Below are 24,727 nucleotides of genomic sequence, written 5' to 3' on the forward strand. Positions count from 1 at the left end.
CGTCCCTGAGGAGCACCCCTGGGGCCTCACGGCAGCACCAGCCTACACTGATCTTCCCTGAGGAGCCAGAATCAGTGTTCATTTGCTGAGAGGCAGATTTCTCAGCCTCTCCTTGGCAGGTCTGAGGATTCCCTAAGGCTTATGAGCCCGTGACCTGGGACAGCCACTGTTACCTTAGGCCTCCAGACCATAGGACGGGAGGTCATCCAGGCTCCAGGATGGTCAACTCTCTCATAAGACATTTGCTTGAGAAGTTCGAAGTGGAGAGCTAGTGTGTGGGAATGGGATGCTTGGTGGAGGGGAGTGGTTTCAGGTCAGCACACTGAGCCCTTCTAGGTGCCAGAGACTGCACAGCAATCCAAGCCAAGACTCTGCTCCCAGAGTCTGCAACCATCAAAGGAACTCTGATGGAAGCCCGTCCCTCAGGGTAGCTCTCCCACCCCTGTGGGCTAGGTCTCCACACCTGGCAAGCAGCACCAAGCATGTCAGGCCTTCCTAGCCCAGTTTCTCTCTGTGCTTCAGGAACCAGCAGGCACTGTAAGGACTGAGGAAACCAGGACCTCGGTCAGGTTCTAGTCCAGCTCTGAGAACATGCATTTGAAGCAAATGCCCCCATCAACCTGACCTCTAGGGTCTCTCAGAGAAGTGCTGAGTACAAGTGAGGGCCTGTGTCCCACTGAAATGATGGGTTGGTACAAGGAGGTCACCGCCATGCCATCATCTGTGGTGGTCCTTACGGGAAGGAACTGGAGAATAAAAACCCATTGCCTGGCTGGGCAGTGGTGTGCACCTGCAGTCTCAGCTACTCGGGAGGCTGAGGCAGGATGACTTGAGCCCAGAACTTCGTCTCAAATACAAATACATATGCATCACCAGGCGAGTGTGTACGACGCATCCACAGCACAGCACGCCGGGCCTCTGAAGGCAGCATCCGAGTGCAGTGGGCAGGTGCTACAGAGACGCACCCAGGACACCCTACTGCCTCGGCTCAGGCTGCAGAACAGTCCATGACTGGGCAGGTCCACAAAGATCCTCAGAGCTCAGGAGGCTGCATTTCAAGCGCAAGGGATTGGGGGGCGCACTTCCTGGTCGATGCAGCGCCCTCCCAAATGAGGCAGGGGGTGAGAGAGCTCCCTGGGCCTCTTGTAGGTACCCCAACCCCATTCATAAGGCTCCTAATCCTAGCACCACCACCCTGCAGGTTAGGATACCCGTCAGAATTTTAGGGGGACACAAAACGGTGAGTTCACTGCATTGTGCTTAATGAAATGACAGCAGGGTGAATGAACAGGGTGCTACTCACTCCCACAAAGCACCCGCAGTGGCCAGTCCGAGGGGTGGAGCCTGGGCTGGGGCGACTTCAGTTAGGAAGGTGTGTCCTGGAGAGGGATGGCGGTGACAGCTGCTCCCCGAGGGGACGCGTGCACGCTCAGGGAAACAATGCAACTCGTGTCAAGGCCCCTGGGACGCCCACGTGGGAGACGCCCAGAGGCTGTGCACACGTGTGTGGTGCCCACAGGCCAGACTCCACACCTAAGCCTGTGTGCATGTTTGGGCACAGAAAAATCCCAAGGAGGCTGCAAAACCAACTGTTCACAGCAGCCAGACATCTGGGACACGGCATGGGGATGGCTTGCCTTATGGAATTCTGTTTTGTTTGAGTGCTTTCATTTACAATGAAGAAAGTTAAAAAAAAAAAGAAACTAATTTATAGAATATTCGCCCTCTAGAGATGATAAAAAGGCAGAAGTAATCTGAAGTAGTCACTTTAATCATGATTCTTTCAAAAGCAGCGACAGCAACATCTCCCTCTGAGCAGCCACGTCCAGCAGCTGCGAGCACAGGACAGACGCCTACCTCCACCCCAGCACAGCACAGTGACAGCCAAGCAAGCACCTCAGCTCCTGAGGTGACGGAGGGGCTGGATGTGCTGAAGCTTCCTCAGCAGGACCTTTGACTTAAAAAACGTGCTCCGGTCAGAACACAGGTGATTCTGCTAATGGCTGGGTGAAGGTGGCCGGCTGTGCTGCGAAGGGTCAGGGGGTGACCACGGCCCACAGCCGTCAGCGAGAACGGCATGTGGCTTGGGCTACCTTTCCAAGGAGGTGATCTATTTGCTTCTAAGCTGACAGCCTGCAGTTCTCTCTCCATGGAGGTTGAGACCAGGCAGCTGGGTCTCACTGGTCTTTGAAGCTGGCCTTCCTCTTTTCCACAAACGCAGCCATGCCTTCTCTCCGGTCATCCTGCAAGAAAGGAGGTCAGCAGAGGTGATGCACGCATCTGCCCTCAAATCCTGCTGGCACCTGTGGGGTCTCAGGGCTGCTCTTGCTGCTGTCCCTGTCTGCTATGCACACTCATGGGGCAGGGAGGGTGTCTACAGCAGGTCCGCCTGCAGCCTGGGAAGGACAGAATTCCTGACCAATAGGCCTCAGACAAGGGAGGAGGTTTGTACCCCAGGCAACAGTGTCTCGGGAACTACCCATGTGAGTGCAGGGTGGTCACACCTCAGAAAGCCTCAGAGGTGACCTCTGGCCACCTTGGCACAGATCAGCAGGGCAGGGTCTGTATCAGCAGCATGCTCTGGGGCACAGAGCAGGACCCGCGGAGCCCTGCGCCTGCCCCTCCTTTGATGTGTGCACACACGTAAGCACCTTCACCATTTCCTTAGGAGCCAAAACCATTTTAAATCTTTCATAAAACACCTCGATATGACTTTCTGATAATAAAAAAGGTGAACTACAATGGCAATTAGAAGATAATTTCCTTTAAGTTACTGGCAAAAATCCTAGAGATATTGCTCAAAAGTGGAGAATTAGAGTTAGTACAATACATCTGAATCACGTTCCAAATAAGTGAAATGATCTAGGGAAAATATGGGTGAAATATTTAATTTTTTAAACATCCATTTATTTTTGAGAAGGGTCTATGTTGCCCAGCACTCCAGAGATCCTCCAGAGCAGCTGGGAGCCAGGTGCTGCCCACCTGCCTAGCTAGAAGGTGCTGCTTAAGGTGCAATTTACAGGAGACTGTGCAGTGGGAAGTGACCCTGGGGAGTTCTCCATTCTTCTGACCTCACACACTGTACTTTCTTGCTAAAAGCAAGGCCCAGTGATAGAACAAGTCTGGTCCAGCCAGCAGGTTCTAACCGTTCGACCAAAAGGAAATGGTAGTTACTAATAAAATCTGAAGAATTCCCAGCTGCTTCTGTAAGTGGAACACACGTAACTCTCAGCAAAACACTGTTTACTCACGGTGGCGAAGGTGGAATAGAAGAGTTTCTTCTCCAGTTTATTTCCTTCTGTTAATGTCATTTCAAAGGCTAGAAGAGAAACCCTGGAGTCATGAACTCAGATGCTGCATGTGGGAACACAGACTGTCCTTGTAGCGCTTGTGAACCCAAGAGAAACCTGACTCGGGAGTGCCAGGAGGCCCGGCTCTGTGCAGGCCTCCCTGTATGGCCCCAGCTGAACAAACTGCTCCCCCAGGCCTCCTGAACGTCCCTCGATGGTGGCATGAGGAACTGAAGGAAAGCCAAAAGGTCAGGTCATCCAACTGTGAGCATCTGAGTGGCCAAGGAACCCAAAGCACAGAGAAATGATTAAGGAGGAAAATCAGGAGAAAGTGAGCAGACACCAGGAGTGCCCTCTGCTCTGGAACTCATTTGAGGTCCTTGTTTTCAGAGGAGGACACAGGTGTGCTGCTGTCCAAACACTTGGAGGGAAGTGCCTTCAGCTACAACCCTGACCAAGGTATCAGCTCCCCAGCACCCTCACATGCTGGCTCCTTGAACTCTAGCACATCTGTCTAAGGCCAACAGCAACCTGGAGCCAAGTTCTCTCTGGAGGTGGTACAAGGATCACAGAGGCTGGGGGTCTCCCTGGGTCACACCCCCTGCCATGGGCTGACTCTAACAGGTCACTACAGTGAGCAAAGGCAGTCTCATTCTGAATGCCGAGATGGACTGTCATATCCAGACTCAAGCAGTTCTGTGGAGGGAGGCCAGACCGCTTTGCCGGCAGAGAGAAAACTGAACGCATCCGGACCCAGTAGTGCAAAGTCTACTCCGGGCTCACAGTTGCTCTCGGGGTCGGCCTCTGAGAGGACCCCACAGCCTGGGCCCCGCAGGGGAGACCAGGCCTTCCCAAGAGCCACAGACCAGCTGGACCCTGGGACTGGGCTCCTTTCTTGGCTTCTTCCTTCCGTACCTGGTGCTGCATCACCATCACCTCCCAGGCCTGGCCAGTTCTCAGGCCCTAAGACTAAAGAACATTCGGAACGTCTCCACAGCCTGAGAGACCAGGAGCCAGAACTCTAATGGCAGAATCACAGCCCTGAGAACCCTGCTGTTGCTGCCCAGGACAGGCTAATCTGCAGCCATTCAGAGCCTTGCCCCTCCATTGCTACGGCCTGGGATCCTCTACTCTCTTCCTGTAGAACCTACCTGCATTCACAGACTCCTTGGCCATGGCTGCTATAATTTTGGAATTGCTGGCAATTTTTTCTGCACACTGGATGGCTTCTTCAACCAATGTTTCAACAGGAAAAATTTTGCTCACAAGACCTACAACAAAAAAAGTAGTGAGTGATGTGTAGATACAGCAGAGATTCACTGCTTGAGTCCAAGGACACCCAGTCGGGTTGCCCACAGCAGCAAAGGGCAGAGAGAGGAGGAAGGTGAACTGTGGCCACCAACGGCAGGGAAAGGGCTGGCCTGCAGGGGTCTAGATTTCCACAGCCTACATGGTTCTATAGGAAGTGGGACGCTGTGCTAGTCTTCCTGAACCTGAGAGTATGTTGTCACTCTCTTGTATATAGAATATTTCAAGACATAAAACCCCAAATGGTCAGCCTCCTAGATTGTGAGGACCCAACAGCTCTGGTGCCAATTACCCCCAGGACACCTGATGTAGCCTGAGTCTCCACCCAGCTCCCGAGGGTAGCCCTGCCCCACCTGCTTGCTTGGCATCCTGAGCTGAGATGCGGTCACCAGTGAGGACCATCTCCATTGCCAGGGACTTGCCGACTGCACGGGTGAGTCTCTGGGTGCCCCCTGCACCTGCAGGGATAGGGGCTGTGAATCATAGCTGGCTCCATGGCACATGAGGTCAAGAATAATAAAAGGGCTGGGGTGAACCCAGCAAAAGCGTGTGCTCAGCATATACAAAGCCCTAGGTTTCATCCCCAGTACCACAAAAAAAAAAAAAAAAAAGAGAGAGAAGAAATAATCACAGATATGCTGCTCACGTTTATGGGGCTAAAGACAAGGCCTAAGATGAGGCCCAACTAGGGGTCAGGCAGAACGAGTGGTCGGCCAGTGGGACAAACAGGGCTCAGAACCTCAGGGCAGGCCCCTTTCCAAGCTCAGGCCCCCAATCTCAGGACAGTGTTGCACAACATCTGTGGGTTCTCCTCAGGTGTTCACCAATATTCTAGAAACTTCCAGCTTTCCCTGACTCCACATGCTGGATCCCTAACAACTGCTGCCTCTCCAGGGCAGACCCTGAAAATGCATGAAGCTTGCAGCACAAGCCTCAAAAACTGCCCAGCTGAACCCAGAGGTCTACCAGTGGACCCCTGCAGATGGATAGAGTTGCTCTTTGCCCAATACCCCAGCTCCCTCCCAGGCAGGGGAATGAGGAGGTCCAAACTCCTGGCTGTGCTGAACTTGGTAAAGCCATGTGACTTGCTGTGACCAGTGACATGGGAATGGACCGGCTGGGGTCATGTGGGACAGACTTCCTGGCATCAGTCTACGGTCACTGTTTTCTCTCCAAGCCTATCCTATCAGGATCCACTTCAGGTACGGATCACAAGCAGGAAAGAACCACTGTGGCTGGGAGCCAGAGTCACAAGGTCTGATGTCATCAGAAGTGGGTAAGGTTGTAACCACAGGAGCCAAACATGGACCGGGGCCCCAGTACTGCACTCTGAGCTCTGTTATGTCCACTTTGTTCTTCATGTGCTGATCCACAAAGGAACCAATAATCTGACATGGGGCTGTCTCTTTGGGGCTTTTGGTTGGATGCAAGCTGTAGGCCCCAAGGCATGGCCAGCCTTGAAGCACCACCTGCAGAATGCCTGCTGGATCGCTGTGCTCTCACCTGGGATGGTCCCCAGCAGGATTTCTGGCTGTCCAAACTGGGCTTGCTCACCGGCGTAGATGATGTCACACATCATAGCAAGCTCACAGCCCCCGCCAAGCTGCAAGATAGTGTTCAGCAGCAGTTGTGCCAGGGGAGTCCAGGCAGAAAACTGAAGTCTTCCTACTGATTTTTTCCATTGCAAAGATTAATCTTACAGCATAAAGTTAGTTATGTGTTGGGATGACTTATCTACAAAGTTAGCTCTGCTCACTGGGAGCGCAGACTCTTCTGCAAAGTGTGGACAACAAGTATTCTCAGCTCTGAGGACACAGAGGATGTGGACGTGGATGATGTGGCGTACATGGAAGATGCTTCATTAAATTAACACCATGACCATGTGGCTTCCCCACAGTCCATGCCAGGTGCCCTGAAGCGTCCAGCAGAAGAGGTGGCACCTTCTCAGGTGCAGCTTAGGTCAGACAGCATTAGATGAATACAGAAAAACCCATTAACCAATTTGGAAAGAACCAGCAGCTGAGCATCCACAAAACAAAGTGGATGCAGATGATTACTATTCCTCACTCAGACATGCAATGCCTTTTCAAGCTAAGGATCATAAGCAAGACCCCTCAACCACCGGCAGGAGCAGATTCTTGATGCCCATACTCACAGCATAACCATTGACAGCGGCAATGACTGGTTTCTTGACCCGAGTCAGCTGGTCCCAGTGGCTTAAGAACTTGCTAGAGTAACAGTCCTGGAATGTCCGGCTCTGCATTTCTTTGATGTCAGCTCCAGCTACAAGTGGAAAAAGAGGCTCTAGTCATCAGACAGCAGAGACTCTGCTAATCCTGTACCCTAAACCCATAAATGGTTATCCCATGGACTATGTCAGGCCCTGGAAACAGGGAACAGTCAATGCAGAGGGGCCACAGGGCAGGCCAAAGATGCCTGCCTGATAAACTTAAGAGAAGGCCAGACTTGTCTGTGAGCACTTAACCTGGCTGGTAAAGACCTGAGTCACTTTGAACATGCTGCCTTCTGCTAGTGAAGCACAGTTCAATGTTCAACAGACTGCTGTTCATCCAAGCAGCTCATCTGGGTAGATCCTAAGACAACTGCCAACACCAAGGGGCCAGTCTGCCTTGCTGCTTCCCACAGGGAATGAGCATCCCCCGCATCTGCCACCACTGCTGCCAGCATACCTGCAAATGCCTTATCCCCGCCAGTGAGCACGATGGCACCCACAGTGGGGTCTTCCTCAAAGGTCTCTAGTGCCTGATTGAGCTCCTCAATCAAGCCGTTGCAAAGGGCGTTGAGTGCTTTGGGGCGGTTCAGTCGGATCAACCCCACGTTGCTATTCTTCCCCTTTTTTTCTGTGATGATGTACTCAAAGTTAGCTCCTAGGGCAAGAGGGTAAACGATCTCTGTCACGCAGGTGTCAAAGACTCAGCCTGCAGCTCCCACCACTCTATTTGAATGTTTCCTTAAGTTAAAGAAAATCCCCAGCACAGAACACAGCTGCCCCTTCCAATATGCCTGATCAGTTCCCCTGAAGTTGGCACCAGGGAAAGGAAAATGCCTTCTCACAACAAATGGCCACCAGAGGAGAGCAGGACAAGGCTCTGCCCATGCAGGGTGGACAGGCTGGCAGGAGATAGAGGCAAAGGACAGAGGGGCAGACAGCTCAGACATGTAGGGAGCAGTCAGTGGACTTGAGAGGAAGATGGAAAGCCTGACGATGGGCAGTCAGTCCCCTTACACAGTACCTGTCCTATGGACACGCAGGTGAGTGACAGAAATATCATGGGTGAGGGCCCTTTTGTATGTGTGTGGTGCTGGGGATGAAAGCCAGGTCTTGTACATCTAGGCAAGTGCTCCACCAGTGGGCTGTACCTAGTCTTCACATGTGAATGTTGAGCAGCAACATGTCTGCCACTAAGAAACCCAGGAACGACTGCCAGCTCCAGGCTGGAGTGCAGAAGTGGACAGCCAAAAACTGGGGTGCAGCCAACCATATCCAACACTGTATAGTTAACTGGGCATACAGGGTGCAGGAGGACCCCAGCCTGGGGCATGGCCAAGAATGCAATACTGGAGAGGTGCTATCTACGGGAGAGCCCAGGCAAGGTGAAGGAGTGGGAGGAAAGGAGAGGACTGTCCACCGGCTGTGGGAGGAAACTGGGTATAAGCAAGGGCATTCCTGAGCGGATGGACTTAAGGACAGGCTCAGGGAAGAGGAATGGACACTAGGCCTGGACAGGAGGCCCTGAGACAAGTGGTGCCTGCCTTTCAATTCCCAGGCCGACTTGTTCAACAGGAACCACATGTGCTCCTGAAGCTATAGAAACACACGTGGGACTTCACAACCAACATCCAAGTGCCTAGTAGGTCACACGTCCTGGCTGAGCCTAGGCACAGGAGTTGAGAAGCAGTAGTGACTCACCCAGAGCCTGGACATGACCTCCTGGAGGTACCAGGGTCAGGAAAGTTAGAGTGATGTAGCTAGGGTCAATCTGGAGGCCGAGAATTGGGGGATGGGTGGGGATGGGTCCAAGAGAGGGGTAAAGAAGCCCAAGGTCAGGGGAAATGAGGACGTCCGAGATCAAACTGGGGGGTGTGGGTAGGGGTCAGGACGGGCTAAGGGGCAGCCGGGATGGGGGGGCTCGAGAGGGAGTTAAAAATCAAGAGTCTGGAGAACGGGCCCGAGGTCAGGCGGTGGTCTAGTCGGGCAGAGATCTGGGGGTGAGGACGGGGATGCGGGCCAGGCGGGGAAGTCCAAGATCAAGTGGGGGTGCGGGCCGGGGGGCGGGCCATCGAACCCCCGTTCGGCCCGCACTCACCCGAGGCGAAGGGCCGCAGCGTGGGGCAGCGGGCAGGTAGCTGCAGCCGGCCGCGGACACCCAGCAGCAGAGCGCGGAGGGCGGCCATGGCGCCGGAACTACTCGCCCCGCCTGCGAGCTTCTGGGTCCTGCTAAGCCAGCCGGAAGCGGAAGGGGGCGCGCCGGGCTGGGGCCGGGTGGGCGGGCCGCGGCCCGGGTCGCGGGGTGAGAGCCGAGGCCGGGGTTACGAAGGTAGGAGCCGAGGCCGGGGTGGGGGGTGGGGGCGGGGCGAGCCGAGGCCGGGGGCGGGGCGGGCCGGGGGCGGGGTGGGGGTGGGGGCGGGGCGAGCCGAGGCGGGGGGGCGGGGCGAGCCGAGGCCGGGGGCGGGGGCGGGGCGGGCCGGGGGCGGGGTGGAGGTGGGGGCGGGGCGAGCCGAGGCGGGGGGCGGGGCGAGCCGAGGCCGGGGGCGGGGCGGGCCGGGGGCGGGGCGAGCCGAGGCCGCCCGTCGCGGTGCGGTTGCGCGGGTGCCGCTGTGCGGGCCACTGCCCCACCTCCCAGCTGCGTGAGGAGGGTGTGGGCGACTGCCGCGGTCGGCCTTCCCGAGGGAGGCAGTGCGCTCGCCCGGTTCCGGGCCACCGAGGCCCTCCAGCTATTCCGGAGGTCCTCGGACTCGCGCAGCCCACCGCGGGGCGCTGGGCGACCGCGGGTCACGGGATAACAGTGACTGCCGCCGCGAAAAGCACCGCTGTAGGTCCAGACTGAACGCGTTCGAGGCGCGGAACCGGCGCCAGACAGCTTCTGAAGACCACATTAGGAGTTGTTTTTTAATACAGATAAGATTTTAGTGAATTTAAAAATTACTGTAATTTTTATTAAATAATTTTGAATTACGTTTTAAATATTTATAGAAGTATTATTGGGCCTTCATTTGTTTTTGTTTTGTTTTGTACTCAGGATTGAACTCAGGGGCACTTAACCACGAGGCACATCCCCAGCCCTTTTTTGTCTTATTTAGAGACAGGGTCTCACAGATTTTCTTAGGGTCTTGCTCAGTTGCTGAGACTGGCTTTGAACTCCCAGTCCTCCTGTCTCAGCCTCCGGGATTACAGGCCTGCGCCACTTCGCCCAGCTCTTTCGTTTGTGTTCTTGCTTGGATTCTGCAAATGCTAGGGTGGAGAAAAGACATCACCTTCAGATGAAAAACAAGACTCATATTTTCAAGAAAATAATTCCGTTTAAACCAGAACTAAAACACAGCACACTTTATTTCAAGACTGAGGTAAAATTTAAAATCTTCAAATTAATGGAAACTCATCATCCACATACTTTTACTAAGGGTTAGTAAAAAGCCATGTGACAGACCCAAATGATATGACTCAAACACTGAAGAAGTTTTTCTAACAACCCAGGACTGGTGTTGAGGTCAAGGGTACTGTCCTCTGTAAGGGAGTTTAGGGACAAGAGCACAAATAGCAAAAGGGAAACATAAATTGGATTAAGCAAAACTAAAACCTTGTTTTGTTTCAAAGGACGCCATTAAGATAGTGAAAGATGCCTACAGAATGAGAGCAACATTTTACAAGTCCTATACATGGTAAAGGTCTTGTGTCTAGAATATGTAATGAACTCTTAAACCCGGTAATGAAAGATGACCCAACTAAAAAGGGCAAAGGATCAAAACAGGCATTTCTCCAATAAAGACACAAAAGGGTCTGAAAAGCCCTCGAAAAGATGTTCGACATGGTTAGTCACTGGTTAGTACAAACCAGAACCTTCCACACCTACTGGGCTGGCTATAATAAAAGACCACAGTGCAGGCCTAGGGAGGATGTGGAGTCCAGCCCTCCACTGGCTGCTGGCGTGTGGAAGGATGCACTTTGTCCCTCTTTTTGCAGTGCTGCAAATGGAACCCAAGGCCTTGGGAGCAGGGCAAACCTCCACCACTGAGCCACACCCCCAGGGCCAATGGCAGCCACTTTGGAAAGCAGTCTGGCATTTTGTCAAAAGGTTAAACAGCAAACCCACTCCTAGGTACATGCCTAAGAGGGACGAAGACATATGGCCTCATGAGAGTGTGTACATGAACCTTGACAGCTGCACCGCTCATGGTAGCCAAACAGTGGAACAATGCAAATGCCTACCAACTCATGAATGATTTGTACAACGGACCCATTAGAATGTACCAGAAGATACCCTGGGGGCCAAGGGTGCAGCTAAATGGTGGAGCACTTGCCCAGCATGCACAAGGCCCTGTGTTGGATCACCAACACACACACACATAAAAAGGCTGGCAGAAAAATAAAAGAGATTCAACCTCAGAACACTTGGTGTCTCTGTATGCTGTTTCTCCACCGTGCAGACACCTCCCACCCACCTAGGACCGCTGCTGGGGCTGGACCCCGACAGCACATGAATTCTATGTTGATAAAACACACACGAACGTGTGAAGACATACACTGGAACACTGTTAGGGGATGAAAAGGAATGAAGTACCAATATACACCACAGTGTGGTTGGACCTTGAAGGTTTGTCAGTAAAAGAAACCAGACACAAAGACCTGATCTTGTATGATCCTGATTCTGCGAAACATGCAGAATAACAGGAATTAGAGGTTGCAGGGGGCTGGCGGGAGTGGGCAATGGGAGTGACCGCTAAAGGCAGAGGTGTTCCCTGTTGTGATGGAGACGTTCTGAGCTTGGTCCCGGTCAGAGTTGCACAAGTCTGTACTGAACTGTATGCTTAAATGGGCAAAGAGATGGCACGTTGCTGCATCTATTTCCCACCACTCCAACACTTGGCACGGCTCTGTTGGAGTAGAGGACTCAACACTTGGCATGGTTCTGTTGATCGTCCTCCCTCTTGGGGGCCATAGGTGTGGCATGTCTCCATGTACAGTTGCTTTTTAATATTAATAATATATCATTAGAAACTTATTGGAAGAACACTGGGAAGGTTTTACTGTATTGGGACACAATAGTACACAATATTTAGTAGTAATACATAGATAAAATATATAAAAATAAACAATTGTAGCTGTGCTTCAGTTAAAAGGAGTCTGTGATTACTTTAGTATAATAATTTCTAAATATAGATGGATAAAGAGGCATTCCTCTGAGCTTGGATGCGGTCTTTGTTGCTTTCCTAGTTTTAATAATTGATTCTAGAGATACTTTACATAATAAAAATATTCAGGTTAGTCATAAATATAATTTGTGTTCTTCCTATGTTTAGTCTAATTCTTTGAGAATCAAAATAAGATTGTAGTCCGCCATTAAATGGAATAGAATAGACTAAATATTAACTATAAGTTGATTTCTTTGCCCTTTGTTAATAATAGTAAAAGCTTTTCACTGTTAAGCACTGGAGTTCATGGTAAGAGTAAACAGAAAATATAGTGACAAATTTGTTCTGGAACTTGAAAGTTAACAGGTCATGGTGCCCTCAACTTAGCTGGGGGACAAGGTTGTTTTAATCTAGCTGGGAAATAAGGTTTTTTTAAAAAAAAAATTTATTATTTTTATTTATCTTAATTTTGGAAATAAGGTTGTTTTAATCTAAGCTATCATACAGAAAGAATGTGTACTTAGAGAAGAAGTATAGATTGTACTTTTGAAGGTTTTTTAAAATTTTAAACTAACTGTAAAATGATATAATCATTACTAAAGAAAAAATGTATAAAGAGGCTGGCAGAAAAATAGAGATTCAGCCTCAGAACACTTGGTGTCTCTATCTGCCGTTCCTCTACCGTGCCGACACCTCCCGACCACCTAGGACCCCTGACCGCTGCTGGGGCTGGACCTTGGCAGCACATGAATTCTATGTTGTTAAAACTATTTTTAAAAATGGTTAAGCCATGTGGGTAGCATCAACTGTGAGGGCACCACCAAGGCCCTCAGTGTCAAGAAAAGCACATGACTGTGTGCCCACTGGTGGACACACGGTGACCTATGTGGGGAGTTGGTGGCCTTAGACTAGCAGGGTGTGGACTAGTGAGATTTATTTTAGAACATGTGGGGCTGGACAAATTACCAAGGTGCAGGTCACAGTGTCTAGAGGACAAGAAGAACCCTGATTATCCCCACCGTGCACCTCTTAGGGTCCATGGTGCTCTTATCCCTGCACTGGAGTTGTGTCCTCTCCATAGCCATAAGGCCACCTGTCCCAGTCTAGGTGCCTTTTCTCCTATCGCCCCAACTGCACCAAGTCTCCCGTCTAGGTGTGCGGTGGATGTAAACGGACTAGGGAGTTTCTGCCCCTAGGCTGCTCTGGGGTTAACCAGCAGGATTCCCAGGCAAGTGGTCCCTGTCTTCATGCTGTAGCTTTATGATTGACAAAAGAGTCTAGGGATTGAGCCAGGGTGGATCAAAGTCTGATGTGGTCATCTGCCTGGAGCCATGAGACCAACACTAGTGTAGGACACACAGGAGTCCTACATGTCCATGCACAGGGCAGAGCTGGGCCATGCCACCTTACTAGCAGCTCGATTTCAGAAAGTCAAGTTAAGGAACCAGTCCTCACCTTGGGCACATGCATGAGACCTGAGGCTGCAGCCAGTTTGTGGCATTTGGATTTTAATCTGCTGAGGACAGAGGATGGACACTGGGCATTCTGAACCATAGCAGCATGTGGCACCATTGGATTTCAGCTCAGCTAAATCTTCAACATCCAACCCAGGCCTGCAGGCAACCTTTGTGCCGAGGGAGTTAGAGCTAGTGCTTTGCTTTGATTGGAGTAGAGGGAGCACGAAGTCCCCTCTAAGGGAGATAAACCCCACCTAGGAGAAACAGGTGACACTAGGGCTAGGGTGGGCACATCCCAAACAATCTTTTTTTCCTCCTTCCTCTTTCAGTACTGGGGATTAAACCCAGGGACTCACATATGCTAGGTAAGTGCTCTATCAATGAGTTACATCTGTTGGCATCAGATCTGCTATTATTCTCCCTCCCCCACACCATTTTACAACCCAGATTGTCAGTCTGCGAACATCCCAGCCAGCTATTTGTCCACTTGTCAACCTGCAAACATTCTCGGCAGTCGTTGGTCCAGATTGTCAGCCTGTGAACATTCTCAGCAGTCATTGGTCTGTTATTAGCCTGCGAACTACTTAAGAATAGCTCCCCCACCATTTTCTCTCTCTTCCTCACTTTCAAGCTCTCTCCTCCTGCCTTTCACTCTTTCTCTTGCGTGTGCATGCTCTCTCTCTTTTCCTCTCATTTTCTCTCTCTCTCCCTGCAGGGAGACACTCTGCCTGTTTTCTTAATAAAATCTCTTGTGTGAGTTTTTGCGTCTGAAGTGGTTTCTGGGTGCAACATCCCCAGCCCTTTTTATGTTTTTGCCCTTTTTATGCTAAATTGCCCAGGCTGGCCTTACACTTGCAGTCTTCCTGCCTTAGCCTTTGGAGCAGCTTCCGTTACAGAGTATGTCACCAGCCCAGCTTGTCTTCTGCCTCTGGGGGTCATTGGCCTTCTCCCTGTCAGTCTTCTCTGGGTCAAGCAAGGCTGTGTCTTAAAAGGTGTGTGCAGTGTATGTCTGTACCTGCAGCTGGGAGTCCACTCTGCGGACCTGGGACCTGTCCCTGGGCTACCATAGAATCTTAGCTACTTTTGAGAGAGTCTCTGGCACTTGCTGGCACTGGGTGCACCTGGTGGACAGTACACACTGTGCCCACTGCAGATATCACTGTCCCCAAATCAGCCCCATACCCAGCCTAGTTCCTCTTCCTCCCTGCTATCTATGTTCAGACCCTTCAGTTTATTCCAGTTCCCTGTAGGACTGCAGAAGCTTTAGGGGTTGGGAGCAAACTTTGGCCCTGCTCCAAGTCACAGGGTGGAGTGGAGGAGATGTGGGCCAGGAGTGAGGGGGAGGTAGAAAACAGTTGACCTTTGAACAAGAGAATTGGTAAGGTCTGACCATAGTAAAAAATCCGCATGTAGGGCTAGGGATGTGGCTCAGTGATAAAACAGTTGCCTAGCACCACATAAAAATAAACAAAATAAAGATATTGTGTTCATCTACAACTAAAAAATTAAAAAAAAAAAATCCACACGTAACTTTTGACTCCCCCAAACTGAACTAATAACAATCTGCTACTAATGGGAAACTTACTGATAATATTGTAGTCAATTAACACATATATCATATATTGTATATGATAAAGAACATACAAGAAGCACACTTGAGATGGGTTTTTACTGGGATAGGAAATTTGCCAAAGACAAACTGATCAGCGGAGTCCTTGAGTATCTGCATCCAATAGCAACAAGGTTGCTGTGAAATTAACAGCAGTGCAGTAGGCAAGACAGTCCACTTTTAAGATATAACTGCATCTCTGTGTGTTTACATTTCTTTGAATTGCAAATGGTTCCACGCTTGACCTGTATTTGTGAGTTTTGATAATTTTTAACTTTTAAAAATAGATTTGTGTATGTTTATAGTAGTTAATGACCTAGTAGGCCCTTGTATATATATATATACTTTATACATTTATGATATGCCTACATTTTTCTTCTTCTTCTTGGTATTTCTAGCCTATAAGGTTTATTTCTGAGTCTTTTCAAATTGTGGTAACTCTCCAAAAATAAAGAAAAGAGAAAATCCAAATATAGGAAGTGCCAAGCTCAAACTCCCATTGTTCGAGGGTCAACTGCACTGTAACAAGGGCGACTACTGTCCGGGCACCTGCAGGAAGTGGAGCATCTAGTTCACCAGAATGCCAGAGAAGCACTAGGAGGGGAGGGCAAATTCCAGCCTGGAGTGGCCTGGGTCCTGGCTGCCCTCAGCCCAGAGAAATAGGCAGCTACAGAAGGCTGCCTAGGCCCGTGTGTGGCTGAAACCAGGTGCCCCTGGGTGTTCAGGGAAGTTCAAAGACCTCCAGCTCCTTGGACTGCAATGCAGTGGAGAGCTGCCCATTTGAATTGGGAGCCTGCCTGAATTTGCACTCAACTTCTTGCAGAAAAGCCCAGGAGGAGGGGAGGGGAGACTGAGAGACTTTTCTCCACGTGTCCTTTGTTAATCTTGAACTTTGCCCTTAACCTTTAACTTAACGTGGTTCAACTTAATCATCTTTAGACTTTACAATGGTGTAAAAGCAACAGTAGAAGCCATATTTTGAATTCTGATGTTTTCCTGGGTATGTAGGGCTACCTTTCTCTCTTGCCAGCGGCAGCTCTCTGCCATGATGCAAAGGGTAAACAGCTAAGGCTGTAGCATACTGCGCAGGTAAGCCATGATGCTCTAGTTTAAGGTATTAAATGCATTTTAGGCTTAAGATATTTTCGATTTACAATGTGATTATCAGGAAGTAACCTATGTAAATCGTGAAAGCATCTTTACATACCATACGTATGTGCACATGAGTGCATGCATACACACACACACGCACGACGTGTTTGCGGGGACTATCTCACAGCTTCCCTTTGAGCAGGGGAGATCTCAGCCCCACCCCAGGGACCCACGTCCGTTTTTTCGATTCCTAAACTCTGTGAAAGGGGCTCTGGGTGACTGCGCTGCTTGGCTGAGCCAGGAAGGTGCTTATCCGGCCAGACTCCGGCTGAGGTGCGACACTCGCCCCCATCTGCTGGCAGCGGAGATCACAATCCGAACCCCTGCTCGTCTGCGCTCAGCTCCAGGCGCCGGATGGCCTTCCCACGTGCGCCGCCAGAGTCGGCCCGCGGAAGGGCGCCCCGAGTGCCCAGTTCTCCTGGGCCATAGGCACCGCCCCCGGGTGCGCGGAGAGGCGAGCATCGCACTGCGCACTCTCCACCCGCCTGCCTCGGGCCGGGCACCACTCGCCGCCCCCGCTCTGCTCCCTCTCATGGCCCAAGTCAGCAGGCTCCGCTCATTAGGCCCCGCCCCTACCCGCCCACCACCACCAGGCCTCGCCCACCCCACTAGGCCCCGCCCTCTGCCGCCCGCCCTCAGCAGGCCCCGCCCCGCCCTCTGGCCCCGCCCCGACCGCCCACCCCCGCCAGGCCCCGCCCCTGGCCTCAGGTCCCGCGGCGGGACGCTAGCACAAGCCATGGCGTCAGGCGGAGATGGCGCGGAGGCTCCGGGCGGCTGGCGGGTGCTGGTGGTGGGCGGCGGCATCGCGGGGCTGGGGGCGGCTCAGAGGCTCTGCCGCCACCCGGCGGTCCAGCACCTGCGGGTCCTGGAAGCCACGGCCCGCGCCGGGGGTCGCATCCGCTCGGAACGCTGCTTCGGTAACCGCCTTGGATCCTTTCCGCAGAGCCCCTTCCCGAACCCCGCCCCAGAGCCCGGTCGGCTCAGCCCGAGCACCACGGCGCCGGCCTGGAAGCCTCACCCACTCAGCCCAAGCTCTCTGGGCACGAAACAGCACCTGAAGCGAGTCAGGAGGCGCCTGACCCGGCAGGCAGCCTGGGACCCTGCATCGTGCCCGCCTCAGCCCCGCTCCAGGCACCCCTTCTTTCCCTCCAGGTCTTTCCTTTAAGTGCCCTGCTGAGGCAGGTGCAGCAGGCCAGAACCCCTCCGGGGTGTTCCCCTTAAGCCAGATCTGCCTATGGGAACCGCCTGGCTCTCAGGGACAAGATCTATGGCTGTGGGGGAAAGGGGAGTGGTCTTCAGAGCATGTTTGGGAAGGGCAGGGCTGGGGTGACCTTTCTGAGGAGGGGACCTCCAGATGGCATCTTCTCTGCCCCCAGGTGGCGTGGTGGAGGTGGGTGCACACTGGATCCACGGGCCCTCCCAGGGCAACCCTGTCTTCCAGCTGGCTGCTGAGTATGGTCTCTTGGGGGAGAAGGAGTTGTCCAAGGAAAACCAGCTGGTGGAGACAGGTGGGCATGTGGGCCTGCCCTCTGTGTGCTGTACCAGCTCAGGGGCACGCGTGAGCCTTGAGCTGGTGGCAGAGATGGCCAGTCTGTTTTATGGACTGATAGACCAGACCCGGGAGTTCCTGCATGCAGCTGAGACCCCAGTGCCCAGCGTTGGGGAATACCTCAAGAAGGAGATCGGCCAACAGGTAGCCGGCTGGACAGAAAACGAGGAGACCAGGAAGCTCAAGCTGGCTATACTGAACACCTTCTTCCACGTGGAGTGCTGCCTGAGTGGCACCCACAGCATGGACCTGGTGGCCCTTGCGCCATTTGGGGAGTACACCGTGCTGCCAGGGCTGGACTGCACCTTTTCTGGGTACGGATGTGGCCCTGCCTCCCCAGGAAGCCCTCTGTACACCCCAGAGCCAAGGGTCTGGCCGGACTCTGCACTCTGACTTTGGGAGGCAGAGGAGGTGGGGGAAGACTGGAGGCATTTGTCCTTCCCATTCAGAAAAATCAGTCACTATTTTTCCTAACTTTGTTCACTTAAGCAGAATAGAGTTATTTTCAAGAGTGCTATTGGGAGAGGAAGGACGTGTTGGAAGGCCTCTCCCTCCTGTCCCTGAGGCCCCTTCTGTGCAGAGTGCTACCAGAGGGGCTTCAGCCAGAGTGCCTGGCAGGCCTCTCCCCTGTGGGGTGTGGCTCTGCAGAGCTGACCCACTGGACCCTCAGAAGTCAGCTCTGAGGCTTCTGCCAGGAGATGGGCATTTGCGACTCAAGATGTGCAAACCCAGAAGTCTGGGGTGGTTTTGAGGGAGCCCTTGTCTCTATGCTTACCTGGACTGCTTTGTGTCCATTAGCTCAGGAAGGTGGTGTTAACATTCCTGTGACTGAACAGGAAAACCACAGGGGCTGCTCCCCACTTCTGGGCAGACTCTGCCTGTCTCCTCATGCTTGGTTTGGAGTGGAGCTCCCTGTGATGTCTGTGGGAACTTGGAGGACCTATTTCCACCAATCTTACCAGTTCTCTAAGCAACACCAACCTCCATCTCTCCTAGGGGCTACCAAGAACTCACCAACTGTATCATGGCCTCCTTACCGAAGGATGTGATGATTTTCAACAAACCCGTGAAGACCATTCACTGGAACGGGTCCTTCCAGGAGGACGCATTTCCTGGGGAGGCCTTTCCCGTGTTGGTGGAGTGTGAGGATGGCAGCCGCCTCCCAGCGCATCATGTCATCGTCACTGTTCCCTTAGGTAGAGTCCACTTTCAGTCCCAGTACCCCTCCCCAGTGCACTGCCCCCGGCTTTACCCAGGCTGCCTTGGCTCTGGGATGTTTGCTGGGCTCTGGGCTCACATTCTCACTCTGATAATGTCTGGATGGATGGAAGGAACTACTCGCAGGTTGTAGCAATTGCCTGCCTTGGGTTAAGGTCTTCAGAGTAAGAAAATACAAGTAAAAGTGTGCTTTGCTTTTTGTGGGACCAGGGGAAGATTGGAAAGGCTGGAATTGCCTCTCCATGTTTCGCTTTCTCAGGGAGGGAAAGGGCAGGAAGAACCTGGCCTGCAGGTCAGGCAGAGTGGCGATCCTTGGGAGGAGCCTTGTGGACAGTTCTGCCCAATTCCAAATCTGGTGCTTTCCATCCAAGTGTGTGAGCAGAAGCTGTGTGGCCATTTGATGGTAGGGGAGGGGGAGGTGTGTGGCTGAAGACGGAGTGGCCAGGGTAATTGCTGTGGACTGGACCTGGACTTCGTGTGTGTCCATGGATCTGTGTTCCTGTTGCATCTTTTGTTCTTTAGGACAGCTTCAGAAGGTGCCTGCCACTCCCCACTCACTGCTGGGCAGCCTTGAACACGTAGGTGGAGAGAGAAGTCTCTTGACTGCCCAAGTCACACAACTGGCGAGTGCCCGAGTTGACTTGGGCATCTAGGTTTGGCTGAGGGTGTGAGATGAAAGCCCTGGGGTGGTGCAGCTGGCTGTGGTGTGCCCGGAGTGGACGAGCTGTGCAGCACCCTGCGCTATCCCACAGGGAGACTCTTACTGGGCATATTAGCATCTGCTCTACTTGTCTTGTTTTAAGAGCTCGCTCTGTATCTCCAAATCAGCACATGTATATCTGTCATGAGTCCTTTTGTTGCACACCAGTGACTTTGTTCATTCGCATCTGCAGTTCACACTAACCAAGCTGCTAGGGCTGACCCCTGGGGATGTGGTCGGCAGATAGATCTGAACCGTGTGTCCACACTGTTCACAAGGCAGTGCTCCAGGCTCACACCTGCTCCTAACTGCATGGTAGTTAATAATAGTGATGGACAGGTAGTGGTCCTCGCGGCCTGTGTCACCAGTGTCTGTGTGTTTTGGAGGCTGTGTTGCTGGGTTTGAAGGCAGATTCCTGCTGGGAGTTGCTGGCTGAAGTTCTGGACAGGGTGACCCCACCTGTGTCCCCATGACCACGTGAGGGAACCTGTCCCTGTTCACTGCCTGTTGATGACCTTGCTGTTTGCTGCTGGTGGTTCTTTCTTTCCTCGCTGACTTTGGGAAATTGACTTGCTGTCACGTGCTGCACATGCTCCATCTCCTCGTTTGACTTTGTGGTTGTTTGTTGTCTATCCTCTTGTCTGCCTTTGGGCTGAAGTTACATTTTTGCCATGCAAACTAATTTTTATTAGCTTTTGGTGTGGCAGGGACCTGTATGTTTAACTGATCTTGAGCCACGTGGCTTGCAGAGTGGAGAGGTGGAAGGCTCAGGAATGAGCTTGCCTGCAAAGCAGTGTGTGGGGTCCATCATGCAAACTGCACATGACCAGTGGTGGCCAGCAGGCTTGTAGTGTCCCTTTAGAGTCCCAGTGGGCAGGGTCAACCTCATCTCTGACCCCCAGGGTCCTGAATGAACACATGGCGTGTGTAGATGCCTCTCTCACTCAGGCTGGGTTCTTGTGGGCATGCATTCTAGTTTAAGAATGGTGTGGTATGAATCACATCTAATTCTGAATTCCAGGTTTTCTCAAAGAACAGCAGAACACCTTCTTTGATCCTCTACTGCCTGCCGAGAAAGCACAAGCAATCAAGAAAATAGGCTTTGGGACCAACAACAAAATCTTCCTGGAGTTCGAGGAACCCTTCTGGGAGCCCGGCTGCCAGCTCATCCAGGTGGTGTGGGAGGACACATCGCCTCTGCAGGACACTGCTCCCTCGCTGCAGGCTGCTTGGTTCAAGAAGCTCATCGGCTTCTTGGTCCTGCCGCCCTTCGGGTATGTCTGTGTCCTGAGAGCTCTGAGGGAGCCTGGCCCATTCCCTAGGTCTGTTTGCTTGAGAAAACAGTACATGTGGCTCACTGCCAGTCACTTCTGAGGGCTTAATGGTGGAGGGCACAAGAGTCTCTAGGGTGCTGCCTACTGACACCCTGGGTCTAACCCCTGCAGGGACTGATGGAGGTTGACTGCACACAGGTTGTCAGTGTCTCAAAGGACCAGAATGTGCTGGTGGACTGAAGGAACATTTAATTTCATTGCACTTACTGAGGCCTTATCCAGGGACTTTATACTTTGTTCCACTGAAGTCCATTTGTCTGTCTGGCACTTTGAATGGATCCTTCACCTATCTGTGATTTTGTTCATGCAGAAAATATTGGTTCTTGCGATCTTGTGAATGTTGACTCATTTTGTTATATAATAAGAAAAGGTACTGGGGATGTGGCTTAATGGTAGAGTGTTTGCCTAGCACCCATGCCTAGTACCCTGTCACCACCAATCTCAGAAAAGCTTCTTGGTATTGGGAAACTATTACACTGTTGGTAGCAGACACAAGTTTTCAGAGATTCTGGTTTTTGCTTGAGTGCTTGAATTTCACTATCAGTGAGCACTGTCTACCAGTTGTTTTCCCATGACAAACACACTGTGCTCACTTCTTAGGCTGCATCTGCTGGTACCATGATTTGTTGGTTAGGTGTTCTTCAGGTGCTAGTGCACAGGGCTGTACTCCTGAACGTCACCACCATGTGGCAAAGCATTTGGTGCCTGCTGCCCATTTCTTCATGCAGACTATTGAAAGGGTGGACATGGGGGTCAAGATTTAATAGTCAGCAACGTGTCGCTGCTTGGAGGATTTCAAGTGAAGCCAGCCCTGTTCGCTGCTCGTGTGTGTGGTGAGGCATGCGGTGCCTGCACCTGGTGTCACTGCCCTGCTGCAAGGGACAGCTTGCTGGCCACTGCTCGTGCACATCCTCAAATGATGAGGTGGGGGAGCAGCAGACACTGTCTTGGTGTCACACAGATTCTCCGACCCTGAGAGCGCTGCTCTGGAATGCTCCAGGACGCCGTGTGGGATGGTGGACGAAGTGTGGGTCTGCAGAGAGACGGCCGCTGGGGCCAGTTGTGGCTCTCCTATGGTCTCTTTTCAGCAGGTCTGTGCATGTGCTCTGCGGCTTCATTGCTGGCCTGGAGTCTGAGTTCATGGAGACGCTGTCAGATGAAGAAGTGCTTCTCTCTCTAACCCAAGTGCTCCGGAAAGTGACAGGTGCTTAACTCCCAACGCAGATTTACTGCCTTTTGCTGGTGGGTGGTCTCTAGGCAGGAAGTTCACATTTCAGAACAGAGAACTAAATCAGCTCTGTGCATCTCCAGGACAACCCTTGCTCCTACTGGTGGAGTCAGTAATGATCTTATCACTGAGGAACTAAAATGCCTTTATAAACACTTGCTACTTCTTTTTTTCTAAAATCTGCCATCAAAATAAATGCTATTTGTCCTTAAATAGACACTTTCAGATGACGAAGCTGAGGCTCAGAAAAGCTGCTCTGGCAGCCAACTGTCAGTGGTTGGCAGGGCCCCTGACTCAGTGGTTGTGCCTGTTAGCACTGACTGTGTGTTCAGTGTGTGGCAGAGCAGCTGAGAGGGGAAGAGCCTCTTAGGAACAGTCTGGAAGCCGGACACAGTGGTGCATGCCCTGTAGTCCCAGCAGCTCTAGAGGATCGCAAGTTCAAGCAAGGCCAGCTCAGCAACTTAGCAAGACTGTCTCAAAGTAAAAAATGAAAGGGACTGGAGATGTGGCTCAGTGTTTAAGCACCCTGGGTTCCATCCCAGCACCAGAGAAAAGAAAGACGGAATGCACTCGGTGGCTTAGTTTTCTCCCAACCAGTGTCTTTCACTCTAAATTGCTCAGTCTTTACAATGAACTCCGGTTGCAGACACATGATTGAGGGCTGACATGCTGCATCTCTGGTTCAGGAAACCCACAGCTGCCTGCGCCCAAGAGTGTGCTGAGGTCTTGCTGGCACAGTGCCCCGTACACCCGGGGCTCCTACAGCTACGTGGCTGTGGGCAGCACTGGGGACGACATAGACCTACTGGCCCAGCCCCTCCCCGTGGACGACACCAGCACCCAGGTATGAGGGCAGACCCTGGTGAGCTGCCAGTGTTCCACTGCAGAGGTCCCGTGAAGGCCCAGAGGTACTGGAGCAGGAGTGAGTGGTGGGCGGGCCAGACCTCCTGACTCAGCCATTTTCTTTTCAAAATTAAAAGTAATTAACAAGTACATGGGTTATATCAAAACTACAGATAGACAAAGCTTCACGAGTCAGAATTCTGCAATACTGGTAACAAAGTGAAACCAAAGTAGCTGATAGGGCAACCTGTCTCCTCCCTAGACTGTTTTTCCAAAAGATTTTATTTTCTTTTTTTGTGGTGGTGGGATAAACCCAGGGCCCCATGCGTGCTAGGCAAGACTCTACCCCAGCCCCTCAGCTGATTTGATCTCCAAATTAACTTTCTGTAAAGCACATGTTTATAATACCACTTTTTTTAAAACTGTGGAAAACATCAAATGTATACAGATTAGGCAGAAGCTGCAGGTGCCCACCCTGTGCTCCACAGGCTCCTCCTGCCCGCCCCTGCCCCTGCCCCCGTGTCGTTTCCAAGCATGGTCATACACACAGATATTCCTGTATGTAACTCTGAACACAAGAACACTAAGTATGGTCGGGGTGCAGTTCAGTATAGAGCACTTGCCTGGCATGCACGAGGCCCTGGGTTCTAATCCTAGCACAACCACAACACAAAGCCCAGTAAAAATATATAACTGTATAATTGGCACACTAAAAAAGAATAACTCTTCAGCATCATCCAGTATTCACCTTTCAGTTTTCCAGTCCTCCTGTATCACTTTTCAGCGGGTTTACTGGCCAAGTCACTTATTGGTCAGCTTCTGCCCCACCTCATAGGCTCTAGCTTTTGTCTCCTCTGCCTGCCTTGGCCCTGGAGTCTCTCCTCACCCTCCTGGTGAGGTTGCTGTTCACCGCCCCACGGCCTTGGTTTCTCCAGGTGCTATTCACACCTGCGTCATCCAGGCATGAGGTCTCCTGCCCATCTTGGGAGTGAGTGGGTTTGCATGGGGCTCTGTTTCCTGTTTTTCTTTCAGCTGTCTCATTTGCATCCAACCCTGTCTCTTTCTGCAGCTCCAGATCCTGTTTGCGGGGGAAGCCACACATCGGACGTTTTACTCCACAACACACGGGGCCCTGCTGTCTGGCTGGAGGGAGGCTGACCGCCTCATGGGTCTGTGGGACCTGCAGTCCCAGCAACCCCGGCCCAGGCTCTGAGCTCAGTTCCCACCTGCTTTGCTCCCTTGGGGGATGCTAGGACCTGCCTTCTTTCCGTTTGGCTTGAGATTCCAGGACCTCATTGACAGTCCGTTTTGGATAACTGGGTCACCATGTTTCTCATGCCTGTCACTGGAACCCGCCGGGGCTGAGCTTGGGCTGATCTGGAAGTCACTGGATGCCATTGCTCATGGGGATGCTATGTACATAAAGCAGTTAACACCACCTTCTCTTGCCTAGAGCTGTCCTTATACCTTACTCGGTCCTGGGGCCAGGTTGGGGTCAAGTCTCTGACCTCTTGTGTCCCTAGCCCTGTGGTTGTCCCTTATCCCTGGCATCTTAAGTTACTCCCCAAGTTCCCATTGCTCTGGTCTGGGACCACAGTGTGGCTGGCGAGCCACCCCACCTTGCCCATCAATAGCTGTTGCATCGGGCACTCTCTGTATGTGGACTAG

General features: G+C 52.1%; 2 protein-coding genes across 3 annotated transcripts; one reads left to right on the forward strand and one right to left on the reverse strand.

Moving 5' to 3' along the window:
• Positions 1-1,736: 1,736 nt before the first annotated feature.
• On the reverse strand, positions 1,737-9,084 carry Echs1 (enoyl-CoA hydratase, short chain 1). The gene is made up of 8 exons (XM_047537898.1): positions 8,927-9,084; positions 7,289-7,486; positions 6,754-6,881; positions 6,102-6,201; positions 4,952-5,056; positions 4,442-4,561; positions 3,252-3,319; positions 1,737-2,243 (listed from the first exon to the last, which is right to left on the reverse strand). Exons 1-8 carry the CDS (start codon positions 9,012-9,014, stop codon positions 2,178-2,180), a joined length of 873 nt encoding a protein of 290 aa, XP_047393854.1. The 5' UTR covers positions 9,015-9,084; the 3' UTR covers positions 1,737-2,177.
• Positions 9,085-16,886: 7,802 nt separating this feature from the next.
• On the forward strand, positions 16,887-24,491 carry Paox (polyamine oxidase). Of its 2 annotated transcripts, none has more exons than XM_047537870.1 (7): positions 16,887-17,104; positions 17,564-18,050; positions 18,733-18,932; positions 20,676-20,928; positions 22,077-22,192; positions 22,903-23,060; positions 24,129-24,491. In XM_047537870.1, exons 1-7 carry the CDS (start codon positions 16,924-16,926, stop codon positions 24,270-24,272), a joined length of 1,539 nt encoding a protein of 512 aa, XP_047393826.1. In that variant the 5' UTR covers positions 16,887-16,923; the 3' UTR covers positions 24,273-24,491. The 2 variants fall into 2 exon arrangements, with proteins under 2 accessions (XP_047393826.1, XP_047393827.1); XM_047537871.1 differs by having other exon boundaries at positions 22,080-22,192.
• The last annotated feature ends 236 nt before the right edge of the window (positions 24,492-24,727 follow it).

This window comes from Sciurus carolinensis, unplaced genomic scaffold, assembly GCF_902686445.1.
Source record: "Sciurus carolinensis unplaced genomic scaffold, mSciCar1.2, whole genome shotgun sequence".
Classification (NCBI taxonomy): Eukaryota; Metazoa; Chordata; class Mammalia; order Rodentia; family Sciuridae; genus Sciurus; species Sciurus carolinensis.